The 20,541-nt window shown below is 39.8% G+C and overlaps 1 protein-coding gene across 1 annotated transcript in view; it reads left to right on the top strand.

Annotated features, from left to right (window-relative positions):
• The window catches only part of PRORP (protein only RNase P catalytic subunit), a 45,183-nt gene extending 27,326 nt beyond the window's left edge, over nucleotides 1-17,857 (top strand). The window contains exons 5-7 of the mRNA XM_032189264.1: nucleotides 14,166-14,314; nucleotides 15,774-15,969; nucleotides 17,428-17,857. Coding sequence (XP_032045155.1) covers nucleotides 14,166-14,314; nucleotides 15,774-15,969; nucleotides 17,428-17,568 — 486 coding nt within the window. The 3' untranslated portion in view covers nucleotides 17,569-17,857. The remainder of the gene's footprint in view (nucleotides 1-14,165; nucleotides 14,315-15,773; nucleotides 15,970-17,427) is intronic.
• The last annotated feature ends 2,684 nt before the right edge of the window (nucleotides 17,858-20,541 follow it).

Consider the following 20,541-nt stretch of genomic DNA (forward strand, 5'->3'; position numbering starts at 1 on the left):
GTCATGGATTTATCTGTCTTTCTTATTTTTAACTGTGTTCCTTTCTTGATAGGGTATTTGCTGTACCTGAGTGCATGTGATGAAAATAAGGGCTACTCTTGGGCTAAAGAGTAAGCTCCTCAAATAGGACTGGGGAGAGCAGTGCTTCACTATATAAGTGCTGGTCTCCCATTTGACTGTGAGCAACTCTGAAGTATTCAGGTCTTGCAGATTTCTTGTAGGTAGTGTAACAAGCCAAAGCTTTTTGTGAAATTTTCACTATTTTTAAAGTAAATTCTTATATCTCATAGAATGAAAATTCCCAATATATTTTCTTACTTAATTGTAAGAGATTAATATACGTTTTTAAATAAAATTCAAAATTAATTGCGCCTCAGAAAGGCAGTTCGAGTCTGTGACACTACAGCAAACCATTGCAGTCTTCTGTGGATCATTTGTGGTACGCCTCTGCTGAGGTTAAATATGTGGTTAAACAGAGATAGCAGGAGAAGGGAACAGTGTTTTGGCATCTTCCATCTAATTCCCAAACACCGATGCAATCAAAACATAGTATACTGGAATAGTATAAAACATGAAATACCTGGAAGCCTTGCAAGTGTGTCTATTAATGGTTCTAATCAGACCTGATTTATCCATACAAAACATAATTAAGGTATTATCACACATGCTGGGAGTTGTAAATGATTTTGTTGCTAGGTGTCATATGAGGAGCAGTAGTGATATGGTAAGAATACCAGTACCAAGAGCATAAAAAACAAGCTATGGCTACCTTTGCTACTGCTATTCAAATTGTCATTAAAAAATTACCAGAGGGTAATTTCTAACACAGGCAGTGTTAATCTGCATGGGTACTTCTTTTGTCATGTAGAATGAACTCTGAAGAATGGGGATTTCTCGAGACTGCTTTTAGGAGAAAAGTCCCAAGTTGAAATAAACTCCAAAATCTTCCCTGAGTTGCAGGATCTCCTGAAAATGAGCCTTTTATCTGCTGGGTCTCCTCATGGGCATGCAGTGATAGTGTTAGCAAGTGATAGTGTTAGCAAGTTGGCTGACTGCTGTGGAGGTGAGACCTGTGTATAAGGTCATTCCTATTTATTTGTGTAAAGCAACAGAATATTGTTTGGTACTTGCAGAAACTCTCCAAACACTTTCCATATTTGCTTCTTAGCATGATATTTCATGCTGCTTACATGGTTTTATGACGTTTTAGATCTTTTGATGTGCATTTTTCTAAACGATAGAGAATGAACTAGAAGCTTAAACTGTGTATGTGTATTACTAGTAGCCATGGTTCTACGGCCCCATGGTACTAACCACTGTACATCAACAGAATTCTTCACTAGAGAAAGACACCCACCTCAAGGTCTTAAAAATTAGACTTTGAAAACCATTCAATGAAGAAATACCCCTATGAAACAACATTTAGATGCTTCATAGACTTCTACTTTTTATGTGTATCCATCAAATAAAAATCTGTATTTTCTATTCTATAAATATTTTTCTCTAAATATGATCCCCAAAACTGCAATGTAAATTACTTCGAATGCTTAGTCTTTGGCGTCGTACTTACTGACCTGCCACGTATTTTTAGGAAACCTACCTCTTAGGAAATTCTCCATTTCCAATCATTTACATATTTCACACTAATATTTACAAGTATCTAGTGTTTTTCCTTTCTGCACAGAGATACTAACTTGTGATGCTGTTTTCTCCTGACCTATTATTCACCAGATAGTTCTTTAATAATCTGAACAGTTCTTTTCACAGTTCTATCTGGAAACATGCATTGAAGATATAATGAGTCAGGTGAGTCACAAGCTGAAGATGTTGTCATATACTCTATTTTCCAAGCAATTTTATCAGCATATCAGCATAGAGGCATAAGCTCTCTAACAGAAGTTCAAAGCCAGTTCAGATCCACTGGTTCAATGGAGTTATTTCTGACTTAGGTGGTATATTCATATGGAAGAATCCTCTTTGCTAATGCTTTCTCTCCTTGTTTATTCCTAATTATGTGATGTTGGGGTAAACTAGGTATTGCTTATGCTTTGCAATGGAAAAAAAAATTAGTATGATGGTGCATATTAGATTTGTGGTTCATTGCAATTGGAGCTTCCACATTCAATGACAATTTATGTTTCTATAAATTGAAGATAGGTATTTATTAAGTGCTAGTATTACCTATATTACTACCTAATTGATTGATTGATAAGAATTTTCTTCCACTGTAGTCCTAAGTTGGTACATATTTGAATAAATAAATAAAGTGGCAGTAAGAGAGATGCAAGAGGATAGACACAGAGCAGAACCAGACAGTCTTAATGATGTTGATTTACCCTGATCCTTACTAAGAGTCATCGTCCTGGGCTTGTCTAATGTTAATTTTGCTACATTGCTTTCAGCATCTAAATCCATTTGTGTTTACATGTGATATCCCTGTAAAGGTTTGTATTGACTGTCTAAATCCATTTATGCATGCTGGCCCTAAGACTCAACAGTTAAAGGAAGTGGTTTAAAATAAAAGATGTGGAGGTTTTGACATCTTCACTTCTCAGTGATACATATGTCATACTTCATATTTTCATGTCTCGCAGAGTAAAGAGTTCTGTCTTTCCACCGAATGGGCATCCCCAAATGGGCTTTCAGAAATACTAATGCTAAAGAATATAAATTTTTTTTCTTGCCCCACTCACTCTCATTTCCACAAGCCCCATCACTCTGCCAGCCTAGCTATCATAACCACTAATATGAAAAAGTTTTAACATTGAATTATCTGATGCATTTGGCTTATTGTCTATATACAAAATACTTCTGAAACTACAGCTGTCCCTTACACTTGAGCACAGATGTTTGGACCTGGGTGCTGCAGGGGGTGTTTTTGGGTAGGCATTCTCTCCACAGGAATGGGCGAAGGAGGGAAAGATGCAGCAGAATTCCTTAAATGGCTGGCTGGTGTAGTCACATACAGACAGCTGGAAACCATAATGCTGAGTCCCCAAAATGAAATGTGCCTTAAGAAGGTAGATCCTTTTATGAAAAAGGGGGTGGAATGTTCTTATTTGGCTTCTATTACCTGAGCCTTTTTGGTGATCATATTCACAAGCTGATTTGTCTGACTACAAGGGCAAAAAATGACAAAGTTGACAAAGATTTTCATATAACCCTTTGTTCCCATGAGGTGGAGCTTTTAGACGAATGCCAAATATCATCTATAATTAATTTGTGGGAGCTGACAATATTATCTGTTTGTCAGATACTCTATCTTATCTCCTGAGTTAAAGAAAAATACTTAAGATAAACACTGACCTGGCCAGTGTTTAGATACTGAGTACTGCAGATTGTTACCAATAAACTTATATTAAAAGCATTAAAGTAAATTAGATCTTGTGGATCATAGTCACTCTGAGGGGCTTTCAGACCTTCACTGCCAAGGATCTCCAGGCCCAGATGTTGGCAGCAGCGATACTAGCAGTAAAATAGCATGAGTCTCCAGTGCTGTGCAACTCAAGTTAGTAACTGTGTCAAGAAGAATAATGCTAAAATATTAAAGCCCCCTAAGTTTTCTGGTAAATACCAGTTATGCTTATACCAGTATTAAACAGATTCCTGCCTTAGTCCCTCTCTGCTGAAATCCCTTATCCCTAGGTATGCGTGCAGGGTAGGTAGGCCTGGCTAGGACCTTAATGCTGCCCCTTCACCTTAGACCTTTGTGCTTTAGTTTCTGCTGATTTTTGTCCTGCTGAAGAAAAAACATTTGATATGTTCTCTGTCATATTAAACAATCTTTTTCATCTTTCAAAGAGGAATCACCAAACTTGAGTAGTTGAGTTAAAGTATTTATTTGTGTTAAGGACTGGAAAATGGCTCTTATAGGAACAACTGGTTTTGGAGGTAGCCTCTTTAGCTCTACATAGTAATCTGTAGCAGGCAAATGCAAAATAGTAGGAATAAGAAACAGAACAAAAATCGTGTGAAAATTGCGTCATAAATATTTGCTTCATACTGTAGTTTAATTTTATTTATTTATTTATTTATTTATTGCAAGCAGTTGATTTATGGATGAGTTCCGTTGGTTACTGTGCCATCCTACCTGGACCATAGGCCTGTTTACCTGTGAGCACAGAAATAGCCTGTATTTTAAAGTCTTTCTGTAAGTCTCTAGATTATTAAAAGGTAGGTTGTCACGGCAGAAGCACGGATTTACTGTGTCTTGTACTGCATGAAGGCAGTGCCTGCCATAACATTGATCTCCCCATCTGGTGCAGCACCTTTCCTCAAAGAATAAAAGTACCGTCTGGGGCTTTTTGAACCACAGATGGGAGAGGGGGAAAACACAGCATCAGACTAGGTCAGTGACGCTGTTCAGACATCTGCATGGGACAGTGGTGAGAGCTACAACATTGGTATCTTTTAAACTGTCAGTTTCAATCTTACAAAGCTGATTTCAGTCCTGCACCAAGTTATTTCCTATCTGTGGAAAAGATCAGTCGATCTTGTGTTTTCATTTTCATAACGACCCACCGCCATTGCCACCAACACCCAGAGGTCCTGCTCACATTTTGGATTTTCAGTGCTTAAACATAGCTTCTGACTCAGCCTGTCAAGATCAAAGACTGGCACAGCTGCATATAATTCACAAATATTCCTTTCTAATAGCTAGCTTTTTACATTCTTTCTACAATGAGAAATGATAGTTTTTTATATAAGTTTTTTATATATAACTGCTATAGAAATAGTAGAAATGCAAAAATACCAGTGTAATGTCAAGCTGGGTTTCCAGTGAAAGATGGCTGACTCCTGAAGTTGAGACTTCAGCTGGGACAACTTTTCCATATATATTTTCTGTCTATATCACTGACAGATGAAGTTTTACTTCTGTAGCCTATACAAAAATAAGTAAAACCTTATACCTTTTCATTTATATATAACTTACTTGCTCATGAAAATAATGGGGATATTTATGCAGTACTTAGTGCAATAAAACTATGTGTAGTGAACAGTGAGAAGGTACTGTTGAGGAAACAGCAGCACAAGCAGGAAGAATTCAAGAATGAGAACAAAGGATAGTATTGAGATGTGGAAACACATAAGCCAGACTTTGTGTCCTTTGAACTTTTATATGCTTATTTTCCTACTGTTGTATAATCACTGATAGAGAGAATCACCTATCTCATTTCCTGGGTGTCAAGGGTTGATATTGATAAATCTTTCATACTTTGAAGATCCTCAGGTTTTGATACAAAATAGTGAATTCCCAGGAGAAGTCTGAATTAAAAAAAAAATCCATGTAAGATGCCCCATGAGTTTTGTGAAGATCTTGCTGTTTTTATTTTGTTGCAAGAAAGGAGATGAATAAAAGGAGAGATGAAAGTATGCAACAAATCGGATACATAGAAAAAATAGAGAAGACAGGAGAGGTTAAAGGATTAAAATAAGGGTAATGGAATCATTTGGTACTATTTTTTAAAGAAATAGGTTACAGGTTTGCATGAACTTAAGTTTTGATCCAGAACATCAATTACTAGTTTCAGTCATTCAACAACTGGAAACGTAGGTGTATTTCTTTCTTTAATGTCTTGAGCCATAACCTGAGTAACATGGCTTGAGAAGAAGATTAAGAGAGAGTCTTCCAAACAGAATTTATTGAAATTTGGAAGGGGTGTTGTGCCATGATTTAGCAGATCTACTTGTGTAAATTGATTCTCTGGATTTCATAATAAACCTTATGAAAAGAACAAGGTGATTAAAATCTGTCATTCTTTTATCATTAGAATTTCCTTTTTTTAGTTGCAATTTGAGGAAAAAAATTATCTATTTAATTTATGGTATTGATACTTAACTCTGAGGAAGGAGTTATCCAGGACAGGAAGAATCCAGGAATTATTAAGTATGATATTGCAAGCCTGTCATTATTTCTGGAGAATTAATCTCTTGGGCAAGATTATATTTTAAAGCTTTAACATATGCAAGAGAGACTTCTTATCCTTAATATTTAAAGAATTGCATTCCAACAAATTGTGCTTTCATTCCTGAAAAGACTTGAGTGACACAGGTGCTTGATCTTACTTTCTGCAGAAGTACCTCAGGGTGTAATTTTCAGGGAGAACAAACAAAGTCTAAAACTGTTTGCATTTGGAATAGATGAACCAAGCTTATAAGCCATGTTTTGTATCATACCTACATCTTTTATTGCCTGGTTTTGTCTCAGAATAACATCTTATATTAAAAATGTGACTGTCCATAAGAATAAACCTCTGATGTGTATATAGATGAATTTGATTGCTTATAGACAGAGCAACTGTGCTCCCCCCTGCTTTTCTCCCAGCAGAAGTCTCCATGTTCTCTACCACAAACACAGCTGCAGGAAATAAGGTAGATGGGAAACAGGGTTGGGAGCCACGTGGCTAATCTTTTTGCCCCTCAAAGTCGTGCAGCCAAGTAGAGACTGTGGAGCCCAAACAACAGGAGCCATGTGAGATGGCCTAGTTTTGTAGTTCTCACCCATGCTCTCTCCTTTTTTCAACATGCTTTGGGTAGTAGAAGATGCAGGCTGTGGTAGAGAGGTGCAGCATCTGAGATCACTTAGGTCAAACAGCCTAGGAGGGGATTTCAGATTATTGATTGTGACTGCTGCTGTGGGTTGTGAGTTTCTGAATTCCTGAAGTCTTAAAGAAGTTTTACATTGCTACACTTGTGACAAAAGCAGAAAATGACTGTGTTACTAAATTTTCCTTGTGAATATGGACATTTCCCAGTTTTAGTTGTTGCCTTGTCAAAAATGCTACTTTGGATTTCAAACTCACACTTTGTCATGATCTTTATGCCTAATTCATAATTACAGAGCCAACATCAATGGGTCAGTTTGCATGTTTAAATCAATGGTATAATTTTTTAAATGATAAAAAAAAAAACGCTGTTGTAGATGTTTAACAAAAATATTACTGTTTCTTTGTCTCCATGTGATTCTAAACCTGTTGCTGCATAGCAGATTTTTTTGTGGATTGAGAAACTTAACTGGCACTGCAGTGACTTTCAAAACTCAACTTTCAAAAATTCAGTTATGCAACTAAGGAATGTTTGTGTCTTAAATTGTTGTAAGAGTCAAAGAACAAAGCTGTTTTTCTCTTTTACAAATTAATACTATGAAAATCAGCAGTTCTCCAGCTCCTAATCACTTCTTTAGCCATCATTTCGGAGTTCTTGGCATTGTTCATTTAATAACATGCTTTGCTAACCGTTATCATTATCCATTTCTCTTTTATTTATCCATGGTTGACCTTTACTCATCTGAAGATCATGAGGAAACTGGGCTTGTTTAGTCTGGAGAAGAGGAGGCTCAGGGGTGACCTTATTGCTCTCTACAACTGCCTGAAAGGAGGGTGTGGGGAGCTGGGGGTCGGCCTCTTCTCACAGGTAACTAGTGATAGGACAAGAGGGAATGGCCTCAAGTTCTGTAAGGAAAGGTTTAGGTTGGAAATGAGAAGACATTTCTTCTCAGAAAGAGCAGTCAGGCATTGGAACAGGTTGTCCAGGGAGGTGGTGGAGTCACCGTCCCTGGGGGCAAAGAAAGGTTGGGCCTGGTGCTTAGGGACATGGTTTAGTGGGTGACATTGGTGGTAGGGGGACGGTTGGACTGGATGATCTTGGAGGTCTTTTCCAACCTTGAAGATTCTAGGATTCTATTATCTTGAAAATACCACCATTCAAACAGAGTGACATAAGTGTATTCAAGAATGGTGACATTACAAGGTTTGTGAGGCATAAGGTCTGAGGAGAAGGGCCTGAGATCTTCAAAGCAGCAATCCGTTCTGAAAAAACAGACTCCAAAAAGCTGGTGTTTCTTCCAGCTGATGGTCCTGCACCTGCCTCCCTATCCTTCATGTCACACACACAAATAAAGTGATTTGTATAATTTGTATATATGATGTCCTTGGTTTCCGCATGCATCCCAACTTGATTCTTGTAGAAAGTACTGGTTTGCTATTCATCCAATGACTGCTCATCATGCCTTTTGGGTATAATTGCAGGATATGTCTGTAATTAGATTATATATTAGAAAATATCTATTTCAGAACCTTTTTTATTTTTACTCACATCTCTGCTAGGAAGGATGGGGACCTATCCCTGTCTTCACATTGCATAGAAGAAATCTGCAACAGCTTTTCTAAATGTAACGGTAATTTACAGAAGTTTGTTTTGTAGAGGTGTCTCTTCAAGCTTGTTTGGAATTGGAAAATTTACCTGTAGTCTATAATACAGCAGAATTTAATGCCAGAGTCTAATTATGAACATTCTACTTCCGCATTCAGGGCTGTTTCACAGATTATTTTGAGCAGGTTCCACCTTCACTTGAAGTCAAGTATAGTAGTAATTAAAGGTATCTCTATTACTGGGATAATATCCAGGACACTGTGTAAACAGGAAAATATAAAACATGCTATTGCTTCTGTTCCTAAGTTGAATCCGTTTAAGGTCACTCTTTATAACTCTGCTTTACTCTCCATGGTACTTGGGAATCAAGAAGGCGCGAGTCAGGATGCACTTGCTGTCAACGGGAACATCGGCACCTGCTGAAACGCCAAGGGTCTTGGTACACAGTCAGGTTGCACTTGGCTGCAGAAGCATCCCTTGGATGCCTCTGAATAACAATTTCTCTGCAAACAGCAGAGCTGCATTTGGGCATCATCTCCTCTGGGCAGACTGAGGCTGCTGTACCGTCCTCGATCTATGTGAAATCAACTTGGATATCTTTGCTTCTGTGGTTTAGTTTTCCTGTTCAATCCATACTCTGCCTTTGGTTGCCAGAGTTCGCTGTGAAGGCAAGAGCAAAAGCTGGCACCTAAAAGTGAACCGCAAATTCTAATGAGTCGTGGAAGTTAAGGCATGTGTGTGTGTGTGCGTGCTCAGGAGAGGATACGGCATTTCTAGGTGTGGAGTCAACGTAGACAGGTAGAAACATGTTAAGCGTTGCGTGATTGCTGTCCTGATGTGTAAAGTGGTGTCATTGGTAGAGTTTTGCATGATAATGTGTGTGTTGCATCAATCTGCACAGTCGTGCTGTAACACGGCATACAAATATTCCCAACAGCATTGTAACTGCAGCACTACAGAAACCTCCAGTATTGTAGAGGATAATTCCCAAGAGTTAGGTACTGCCTGTCTCCAGCAGTAGTAACCCAGGCTGCTCGAGCTTCTGCTGTTATTTATTAATCCATTACCACTTTCTCTTCTAAGTAGCTGCCCCTTTCTATTCAGGGGAAGGGAATCTGCAGGAAACCAAGAAACGTGTATGCAGCCTCTGCATTTGAGGGAAGAGGACTTTGAGACTAATTTACACTGAGGACTTTGAGACTAATTTACCCTGTGTCATCAGCAATAATGTAGGGAATATAAGAAGCAGCTTCCATTATCTTTGTTGCTTTGATAATGGTGTTGAATCTGCTTCAGCGAAATGACTGGGCTTGGTGGAAAAGTGACAGATTAGGTTGGTTTGGTTGTTAAATTTCTGGGAGGCAACACCCTGCCCTCCCTGCTGCACTGGTCGTGCTGGGGAAATACCTCCCATGTCCCGGCACGGCTTGCTCTCCTGTGTGGCGCTTAAGTGCACATGTTTTTTGAGCTTCTTTATCTGCAATCTGGAAAAGGGAACTAAAAATGATCAAACTAAATCAAATAAATGTATCGATGGTGGGAAGTGTTCCCTTGCATAACCCCATGGAGAGCGCTCGTGCTCAGCCCCGCTTGATGGTGTGCTCAGGCCAGCTCTGTACCTGTGGTCAGTGGGGTGGTTTTAGGTTTCCTCTGCACTTGCACAGCTCCGGGACTGGGTGGGAGGCAGCACTGACAGCAGGTGAAAATAAATAGCAGCAACACTCAGCAGTTTGTTGCTGTTATTAGCAGATACCAGGCCGTAGGTGTGTTTTGCTTTTAAATGGCAACCAGTAAAACCAAATGTTCAGAAAATGTCTCACATGATTTATTAACAACAAATTTAAACTGATTTAAACTTTCTGGTTTCTTTTTCCTGCTATAGCTGTAGGCAGGTGAGCCACCACCTTTTGCTGAGGGCCAAAGGGTGTGCCTCTGAGCACAGCGTTTAGGGATTTCCCATCCGCCAAATGGGAAAACACCGGCAGTGTCCAAGGAGAAAGGTTGTCTTACAGAAAGCTAACCTTTGGAAAAGGGACACGTGGCGCTAGGTGATCAAGTGATGAGAGTAGATGACTGGCTGTAGGAAATCCGTACCCTGCTCTGCTCATGGTTCCCTGTATGAGGTGGAGTAATTCACCCACCTTCCTTGTGCTGCATCATGCACTTGTGTAAAACGGAGATTTAAGTATGCATTTACTTCATGAGGCTGTTGTACAGCTAAAAGAATGAGGATATGTTTTCCAATGGGACGAGGACTGTCTGCCCCTTCAACTTAACTCCGGTGTTTTAGCCTTGTTCAGTTGTGCAGAATTGGGCATGGGGGTTGCTGCAGAACTATTCCCAGGAATTGGTATTGAAGCATTCCCTTCCAATGCAAATATGTTAATAGTTAATCCTCACCTGAAAAGTGATTCTTTTAAGGTATAACTTGATGATTTTTAAAATATAAAATTACCAGCTACAGCATTTTCAGTTGCTCTATTTCACATTGGCAAAGCTTGGGCTTATGTAATGTGGGATTGTATAACATGGCTAAACCCCAGCAGGTTGCTGTGGGGTTTGTGCTCTCTGGTTCCTCTGATCCAGGAGTTTCTGCCCTTGAGTGTGAGCTCTTGGCCCCACGAAAAGAAGGTATCAGCACAACTGAAAAATTAAAAAAAAAAAAAAAAAAAAAAGGTGCATTGTGCTATGAGGGCAGGAGCGTGGTGGTGGAGGGGAAATTCCATGAAATTGCATTGGTGCAGATACAAAACAAATATTCATTTACTTGTGGGGAAATAGCTGCCTGCCTTTATCTCCGGGACTGTCCCAAGGAAAGATAAATGTATGCACTCAGCCAGGCTACTGTACGAGCTTGCTGCTCTTCCACTGATCCACAGCTTAGGGTGCAGAAATAAGAATCAGAGCATGCGCACTGTACACATGCATCCATTTTATGCTTTTCCTATAAAAATTAATAGCAAAATGCTTCAAAGATCCACGTTGGGAGATACCATACATATGTGAGCAGTGGTCTGCACTCTAGCACTGATCTGTGTGCAGTTTCATACTTCCTTGTGGCTGCACCCTGGCTCCATCCGAGTCCAATTTGCTAACCTGCTGTGAACACGAAACTGTTCACGTTGTCGGTGAGGTGTTTAGGAGAAGCTTGAGAAAGACCTCATTAAACGAAGACTGGGACAGCACAGTGATTATTTAAATATAGCTGATAATTGAAAGGGATTGCAAACAGATCCTATTCTGCAGCTCCTAATGAGCATGAATGTTGTGGGGAGGGATCTAGTGATCTCTACAGACAGTTGATTAAAATGTCTCTGGTTCAGAAAGAAGCATGGACCCTGATGTGCACTGTCAGAGGAAAAGAAATAAGACTCAATGAAGTGATAGCTATTTATATAATCCGGTAGGACTTGCAGTACCTTGTTGCGTGGCAGTGATGTGTGCAGCACAGCAGCAGTTCACAGCTTCCTGGTGTTTCTCTGGCTCAGCCGCATCTGGCCACGTGAATTGAAGGAGTCAGCCTAACCATGCTCATTTTCTCTTCCCTGCAAAATGGCAGTTCACAGTTCTAGTTTTCAGAGAAAATGAGGTTTTCATATGCTCTGCTGACCAATTTTGAAAGATAATATTTGTAAATAGTGATAATACTAGGTTTTACTATTATATATGCTATTATAATATCTGTTATATATTTATAAAAGCTCATTCTTTTACTAATTTTGTAATCCTCATTCTTGAGAAAATGAATAACGTGGGGAATGTGTGTGCTGCACATTTTTAAATGTTTTCCACACGCTGCTTTTTGAACAATTATCCAGCTGAACATCTGAGGTTTGCTGCCCAGCTAGTGTGGGAACATTCAGAGGGTGCCTCTACACGGAGCTGTTGCTCATAGAGCTCGACAAAAAAGCTGCTGCCTATAGCAAATGTGCATTGTGTAGTGGTAGATAACAACTCTCTAACTTTTGGAAATATGAGATTAATAAAATACTCTTTCTTTCTAAGCGAGATATCACTACTTCTGCTTCTTCGTTAACAGTACTATGTTGATTTTCCTCTATGACTAAAGCGAGTGTTATTATTGTGTGTCTCATGTCTTCCTTTCTTGAGAAGCCGCCAGGCGTGGGAGTAGACACACTCAGGGAAACCCCCCACATAAGTTCTGTGCCTCTCTGTAGACCACCCTTGTTAAGTGCCCAAGCCCAAAATGAGATGAAATGCTGTTTTGTAAAGTTGTGTCAGGCAAGGGGGTGTGCAGAACAAAATTATTTGCATCTTGTGAAATCAAAACCAATTTCTATCTTCTATGTTTTATTTGTGTAAGTAAAGTTTAATCTTTGTGGCAACTAGAGGAGGGACAACATGCTGTTATGCAAGCAGGAGATTCTGTTTGTTTTTAATGGTGAGTCCAGTTGATTTTATTAAGATTTAAGGCTGGTTTGAGTTTGTCCATTGCAAAACTGTAGCTAATTTATACCCACACCTCATTTTTTTTTCCCAGAAGCCCTTCATAGTAGAGAACCATGTATTCTAATAAACTGTAGGAGAAGAAGGTCCATCTGACTGCCAGATACGTGGCACACTTGGTTTGAGCTGACTGCAGGTCCTCTGCCGAAAGGGGCACTCACACTTGCTGGCCTCACTACCTCCAGTGATTTCTTCCCATAATTTCCCCTTGTGTCAGGTCTTTCAGTAGTGTGGCTGCAAGCTCAGCCCTGCAGAGAATAAAACAATCTCTTGTTGGATTGGTGAGCTCACAGGTAGCTGGGACATTGCTAGATCCCGTGCCACTGAAGTGGTGGCGATGTGTGGCTTGAGACAAGAATGAGTGGGAGTACCCCTTCCACTGCTACTTCCAGGTAGGTCAAACCAAAGGCATTGCCAAGTTGTACTCTAGGGTTGCAAGAAAAAATCTTTCTATTTCCTGGAACAAAGGCTGATGATAACAAATAATGATAATGATCATAAAAGGAGAGGAAAGAACAAGAGAAAGAGAAAGGTAGTTGGAGGTATAGCAGGGAGAAGAGATAATAAGGAAGAGGGAAGTAGCTAGAAAAGCTATAAAGGGGGATTAGAGTAAAATCGGGAGATTGCACATCAGCAAACAGAGTTGCACATTAGGAAACACCTTTCCCTGGAGGTTGAGCATACAGTCCTTGGCCTTCAAACACGATGTTCAGTCTCAAGAAAGAGTTTTCCTCTTTCTGGGCAGTATTCAAACAGCATTGCTTTGTGACCAAACCGTGGTACCAGTCTGCAGGCTGAAGGTCAGTCTGTGCTGTCACCTCTGGGTGAAGCAGGGAGGGGAAGCCAAGGCAGCAGTCGTGGCCCCGATGCCCGTCCAGAGCAGCACATATTGCTGAACTGGCACAGCTCAGAGGCAGGCAAAAAGTCCCTCTGAAGAGCTGCCAGCATCGCAGTGAATTTGTCACCTCAGGATGTTGGTTCATAAGTGGGAGGCTGGCCTGGATGTGGCTTTCACAAACCCTTATTCCTGAGGTCACGAATTTCCTTCTGCTGTAGCTTGCTTCTTCCCCACAGGACAGCCCAGATCAGATGCAGTTCTGGAGTTTGGACAACAGGTGGGGCTGGAGCGGCTGTGAGGCTGGGGCTCGGTCCTCCCCAATACCAACAAAGGCTTCTCTGCTGAATCATTCCCAGGGCGAAATACTACTTGAATCCCAAAGTGATTCAGGTCCCTCAGCTGGCTCTGGATTTCTGAAATCTCCTACTGAATGCAGGCATGTCAACCTGCAAGAGCTGGAAAGGCTGAAAATAGCAATGCATTTTCTGTGTTTTGAGAACAGCTTCCTACAATCTTTTTTGTTGTTGTTGTTTCCTTTGTTATTATGGACTCGGGTTACTTATCTACATAACTTGTGTTGCAGGTAAGAACTGTAGGAAACGAGGGTATGCCAGAAGTCCGTCTACCTGACATGCAGATGTGAAAGTGTTTCCTGCCATTCTTGTCTTACAGCTAAGGAAATTGCTGGTTTTGCTTTTGTTTTCTGCAGCTATTTGAGGCTGTCAACTGCCTGGCAAAAAACAATGCCCGCTTGCTTGTGCTGGGCCGCAAACACATGCTGGTCAACTCTTCAAACTGGAAAAGAGAGATTATGAAGGAGATGCAGAATAAGGCAGACTTCTTCTTTGCTGAAAATATGTAAGTTGAAGAAAGAGGCTAAGCTTGACAGAGATCAACACCTGATTTATGTGCCTTTAGTCAGTATTAACAGCTATAGGTTTTAGTACCTTTACTTGTATCTCCAGTTTTATACGTGCAAGAGAAACATATCCCTTGCTATACTTGCTGCAAACAATGATACATATTAAAAGATGCATTGTGTAAAATTTCATCACTTAGAATTGGGCTGACATCTGTATGGTTTCCCATGATACGTAATTGTTGAAAGCACCGTCAAGGATCACACTGGCCTGAATTTACAACATACCTCAGTAAACTGTCGTGGTTTGCTGTGTAACCCTGCTCAGAGGGAGATGAGGTTTCTGCCTGCCCAGTGATGCTTGGTAGCAGAGGAACGTGGAGAGTCTGGAGCAAGGAGTTCCCTTTTGCTCCTGTGGTAGAATATTTCTGAGTGGAAACAGACTGACTGCTCCTGTCCGCTCAAGCTTGTCCAAGACTGTAAATTATTTACTTGTCTCTGCCTCCACCCCAGTGTCCCCCTCCTTGCCCTGCTTTTATAATGAGTCTCAGTCTTCCTTCAGTGCCAGCTCCACCTAGTTTCCATCTGATTTGGGCTCTGTTGATCATTTGCCTGTCTCTGCCACTGCTCCTGTGTTCTCCCAGTTCCCAGAACTTCTGAACACGTTGCTTGTCCCAACAGCCAGTCCAAGTCTCTTCTGTCTCCTTCTTTCAGATCTGTTCTCCTGCATCACCTTTCTAGTTCTTGCCCTTGTCCTCTTTGCTGTTGAATCACATTGCTTTCTTTTCTACTATCTGAGCACCAACAAAGGGGACACAGTTACCAAAGGATGGAGAGGAGAGCCCCATTAATCTCAAGTCATGTCGCTTGAACTATTAGAGTAATCCATAGCAATCAGTAAGTTGTTTGAAGCAAAGTTCTGCTTCTGAACCTTCGTCAGCCAGGGGGTAACTCCTGCCCATTATAAATGAACTTTCAGAGGTTTTTCCCTAAAACTATTTCAGTTTAACAGCAGCTAATATTGAATACATTTTGCAAATAATTGTCAGGCCTTTTTGGAAGTTCATTCACCCATGTGACAAAGACTCACAGATTCATGCTGTTGGTGGGTGATTATTGTTTGCATTCCAAAAATGTTTTGGGGCTACCCTTACTAGTTTCAGTAGTTCTGTTCCACATACTGTACTGTTAAGTTTTATAGCAAAAGATGATATCATTATATTACCAGACAGTGATGAGAGGGAAGAGTGCTCTGTGTAGCACGCAATTTTTATTGTAATCTCTGACTTCTGGTGCCTCATGGTGAGCAGAAGTTATTTATTTTATCAGGGGCCTAGAGTAGCAGTGGGAATTTTCAGTGATGCTGATGAATAAATCCCAGATCAGCCTTTGATTCATTTCCTGCAGCCAATTACCGCCTTGTGAATGATGTCTGTCTTTTCCATCTGTTTTGTTAAGTTCTGAAGATGATGCCTTCTTGTTATATGCCACTCTTCGATCCGGCAAACGCTGCAAGTTTGTTACGAGAGACTTCCTCCGGGATCACAAAGCTTGTCTTTCCGACAGCCTGACGCGTCATCTGTTCCGTAAGTGGCAGCGTGGACACCAAATAGTCCTTTTTCCTTCTGTAGGAGGAAATCCTATGAAATTTTTGGTAAGTTTTCTTCTACGTTCAGAAAGCACACAGAGCGTGTTTGTTAAATATATATGATTTCAAGCTCAGTAGGCAAAAAGATTTTTGTTGGAATATAAGAGGTGGATTTGGCTCAAAACTTCCATTTTTACTGAAAATTCACTATATTCATAAGGCATGACACAGACTTGTTAATGTTAAAGAAGCAGCCCTTGGAAAATACAGGCATTTCAGTATTCACTGTAATATTATCCTAACATATCTGTAAAGTTTCATGAAAGAGAGCCCAGAATAGTCATGTTTGTAGTCGATATTTAGCTACTGAAATCACAGCATACCAAGCATTATATCATCGTATAGCAGAATGCTCTACTGCTTTTGTTTAGGAGACAGAAGTCCTCGTGATCCATGAAAGTATATTAACAGGAGTGCAGCTGTTCTAAGATTTTTCTAGGGAAAAATTCATCACGTGCCATTCCATATCCTACAGTTTCTTGTTGTCTGATCCCTCTTTGTTGTTATTGCTGGCTTAAAGGAATACTGCACATACGCAGATTCATTTCCTTGCTGCTCGAGTTAAAACTGTAAATTAATGTTCATCACTTCAGTCAGACTGCGGAGATACAGGCTTATAAGCATGTAAGACTGACAGCCTTTCATTCAGTACTGCCATATACATTTCTTTCTATGGAACCAAAAATTGGATGCAGGGTTACCTGAGTAACACAGCTTTAGCTGCATTTTGTTTCTTTCTTTTGTTGTAGCAGGGCTAGTAATTTTCACATCTTAATTCCCATGCAGGTTTTGCGTATCACACGTTCCCAGTTGTAGACTTCCAAGATTATACACACAGTTAAAATGTGTTCTGAGAGCCATAATTGCAAACCAATTATCTTTTCTATTTGGGTTATGTATGCTGAGTTAGTATATCTGTAACAGAGTAGACCAGAAGAATAGTTTTTATTTGGCTGGCTGGCTGCTTTGGAACGTGCTATTGAGAACCCCTTTTCTTATATCCTCCTCGGCATAGAGCAAATCATTTCTGCAAAGAGGTGCAGTGGGAGAACAAACACCGGATGTCATTAATGTACTTTATCAGTTCAAACTGGTAAACTCCACACCCTGAGCTAAATCCCAGTTGATTTCATTTAACCGAACAGAAAAACTTTGCTTTCTCTGAAAATTCAGTGCATTATGTTCAAGTCATTATTATCTGGTGGAGATTGAAAACGTATTTTTTTAGCCATTTATAATGACCCCTAGACCACAAAATACTGAAAGACGTTTTAGTTTTTCCTTCAGTGCTAAAATTTATAATTTGTTTGTTGTGGGGAAATAAATGAGAGTTGTTAAAGAGATGAATCCATGGAGATTTCTAAGGAAAATGTTGGAACTTATAACTAGCTATAAATGGTATTTCAGTAGCATATCATGGAAAGTCTAAAAACAAGTTTGTTTGTTTGTTTGTTTATCCTACAGCCTGCTTTCAGTTATGACATTGTGGTACAGACTACAGGGGACACATGGCATATCCCCTATAAAGACGTTTATGAGGAAAAATATTCATATCGAGTGCCAAGAAAATGGCTCTGCCTTCATCGGAAGTACAGAAGAGTGTAATTGCACAACCTGAATTTTCTTCTTTTTTTTTTTTATTATTTTTTATTTTAATCCCTGCTGCCAACTAAGAACAGAATACACATAGAACAGCAGTGCAATTACGGGATTACTGTGTGAGGCATGTAGCTAAAGAAAATTCATTAACTGTGTTTTGTCAAAATCATTCTTGAAGTAAATCTGTTAATATCAGCGGGGGTCCAGCAGGGATGAATTAGGTCCACGATTTCCATCTTTACTGGCAATTTCTGTAGCCTCAATGTGATTTTGAATTAAAACTTGTTTTTCCCTCCTGGAATTTCAGGTTGTGTGTTTTTGTTTTTTTATTTACCTGGTTTTGCTCAAGCTTTTCATCTACACTGAAATTCATGAACTTTGTACTTTAAATAAATAAACAAGACTTCCAGAGCGCCTTCAAAACTGGCATGCTGACCATGCAACAGTATTGCACACTATCCAATAAATAGAGGTACATGGGCCAAATGGCATGTTTACTATTCATCAGGCACGCATAGCTCTTAATACTTCCTCACATTAATTAGAATTAATTTGATTATATAGAATGTGAAAGATTTGTTGTAGCAACATATATTAAGTTTTTGTCTGTAAGAATGAAAAAACAACTAGTGGAATATTGTCTGGTTCTTTCAGTCTTAAATTTGCTGCTTCTGACAGAATTTTTTATCACTGGAATAATTTGCTTATAGAAATACTTGTTTTTTCTAAACAAAAATGGCAAAAACTAGCAATTCAATAATACAACAATTAATTTTTGTACAGAGATTTTAGTGAAACCTCTCCCAAAGCACGAAAAGTAGTATCTATTACAGTGATTGTTTTGTAAGTTGTCATTTGTGTTTCTATCGTAAATGCGTTTATTCCATTTACCACTTTTATGCACGCCTCTCTCCCCCCAAAACATGGAAATACCACATTAATCTCAGCTAAAGGATCGCATTTTGTCACATTTATCTTGCACACTAAGAAGTCTGTTTGAAACTGAGCTGAATCATGCAGATCTTTTTGAATACTACTTGCAGTTCTGAGCTTTTTCTGTTTGATGACAAGCTCCCTCATGTCTCTTAGCATTCAAGCATGTTCCCTGCTATTTTTTTCACAACAGGGAGCTGTCCTGACACTTGTTCTGCTCCTGGTGTCCGTTTGTAAAGCGGCAGGTTTGTTTGGCACGTAGTCATGTCCTTCAAATAATGTACAGAAAATGTAGAGGAGCTGGATACCTCTTAAGCTAACCTAGAACCTTGGTTTTAAATTCATCAGGTTGCTGGTAGAGTTCATGACAACCCCCTGTTCTGGCAGAATGTGCCAGCTCTGGTAGGTCATCTGCTTTCTGGAGTCCTCCGGGAATGCAGAGATTGGGTCTTCTCTTGCTCCTCAAACTGATTTACTTCTAATTTGTCAGAAGTTTGTCTTTACAATTCTGTAAGTCCAACAACTGCCACATCTCCTTGAAAATGCAAATACTGCATTGTTACAGTGTCTGCTCCTGCACAGGACTACTTCATTAGTAACCATTGCTCTGTGGGAGGGTTACCCTCTGATGTAGTTCCACGACAGCAGAAGCTGATCTAAATGAGTGTTGTTACGGTCCCAGTGTGGTGCTAACTTTGGTTGTTCTGCAGTCCTAAGCAATTCAGAGCTGAGTCAGCTGAATGCAAATGCTATAAAACTTGTGAGACACATTCACTGAGGTTTGTATTTTATCTCACCCTGGTCATTAACAGACATGCATAATACCAACATCTAACCGGAATAATTGCATCCCGCGCTTCCTTTTGACCGAAACCAGACATGTCCTTAATCGCTCAGGTTTCATCTCAAAAACTGTTCTTAGAGAGATACGGTAATACTTTCTAAATATTAACACTTCCTGAATACACAGTCTTAGTGTGAGTAGTTAATACTGAATGCTAGTATGTGTGCTTTTCGTGTTGCTGTCTATCATGCAGAGGTTCTGCAACGATTTTAATCCATGGTCAAGCTATGAAACGGTTACTTTTTCAGTGCTCTTTCCTTATTATTTGTACTGCAGGGGATGGAAAGAGTTTGTTAATCACTGGCAGGATGAAAGGGAGCATGGAGTTACGTGCTTCAGAACGTGTTTCAGTGTAGGAGTTGATTGAATCATTTGACAGCTTTTGAGAGCCTGTGAAGCATTATCAGGTGGGGTGTCGCTGCAGTTCTTCCCCATACAAATGAATTCCCCTGTGCAGGAAATTTATCCTGAAGCCCACGGTGCCATTGTCATTGTAGAGCTGGGCAGGTCATTTTGACTGGGACCATGTTCACCTTGGGGAATGCGCCAGTTATTTAAAACCAGTCAACCAGAAGAATATACTACTAGTTGTGTGATTTAATACACTGCCTAACGTGTCAAACGACAGGGAGGCTTACAGTTACCCCACGTAAATGAAGTACTATAGTAAGTAGTTGGGTTTAGTTACTACATATGAAAATTTTTCTTTGAGAGAATGTAAGAAATTGGTTTAAAACCTCAAACCTTTTTTTTTTTTTTTTTTCTCTGAATACATGAGTATTAGAATTAGCTGAAATAATACAATAACACAGTACTGATGCCATCAACCATTAAAGCAGTAAGTTTTCTCAGGGCAGATATTGAACAAACCAGCCAGAGGGAACACAATCTGGAAATCCGCAGCAGGAAGATGTCCCAGGATTAGTGTGAGAATTATTATGATTTAATTTTTAATTATGTTTGCTGCTAATGCACTTTGTTGTAGCTCCTTATAAGGGATGAACAGCCTCCTCTCTGGAATGAATGAGGACATGTTAGTGACCTAACCACAGGCATTTTCAATTTCGTGCCACTTGTTTCTGGATATTTCAAAGGAATTCTGGGGTGTTTTATTGGCAACCTGAGAGCCAAACCAAAGCAATCTGCTAGCAAATCTACTGACATCTACCAGATCTACTTGACATCTCGTACTTATTAGTACT

The sequence above is a fragment of the Aythya fuligula genome, chromosome 5 (genome assembly GCF_009819795.1).
Source record: "Aythya fuligula isolate bAytFul2 chromosome 5, bAytFul2.pri, whole genome shotgun sequence".
NCBI lineage: Eukaryota > Metazoa > Chordata > Aves > Anseriformes > Anatidae > Aythya > Aythya fuligula.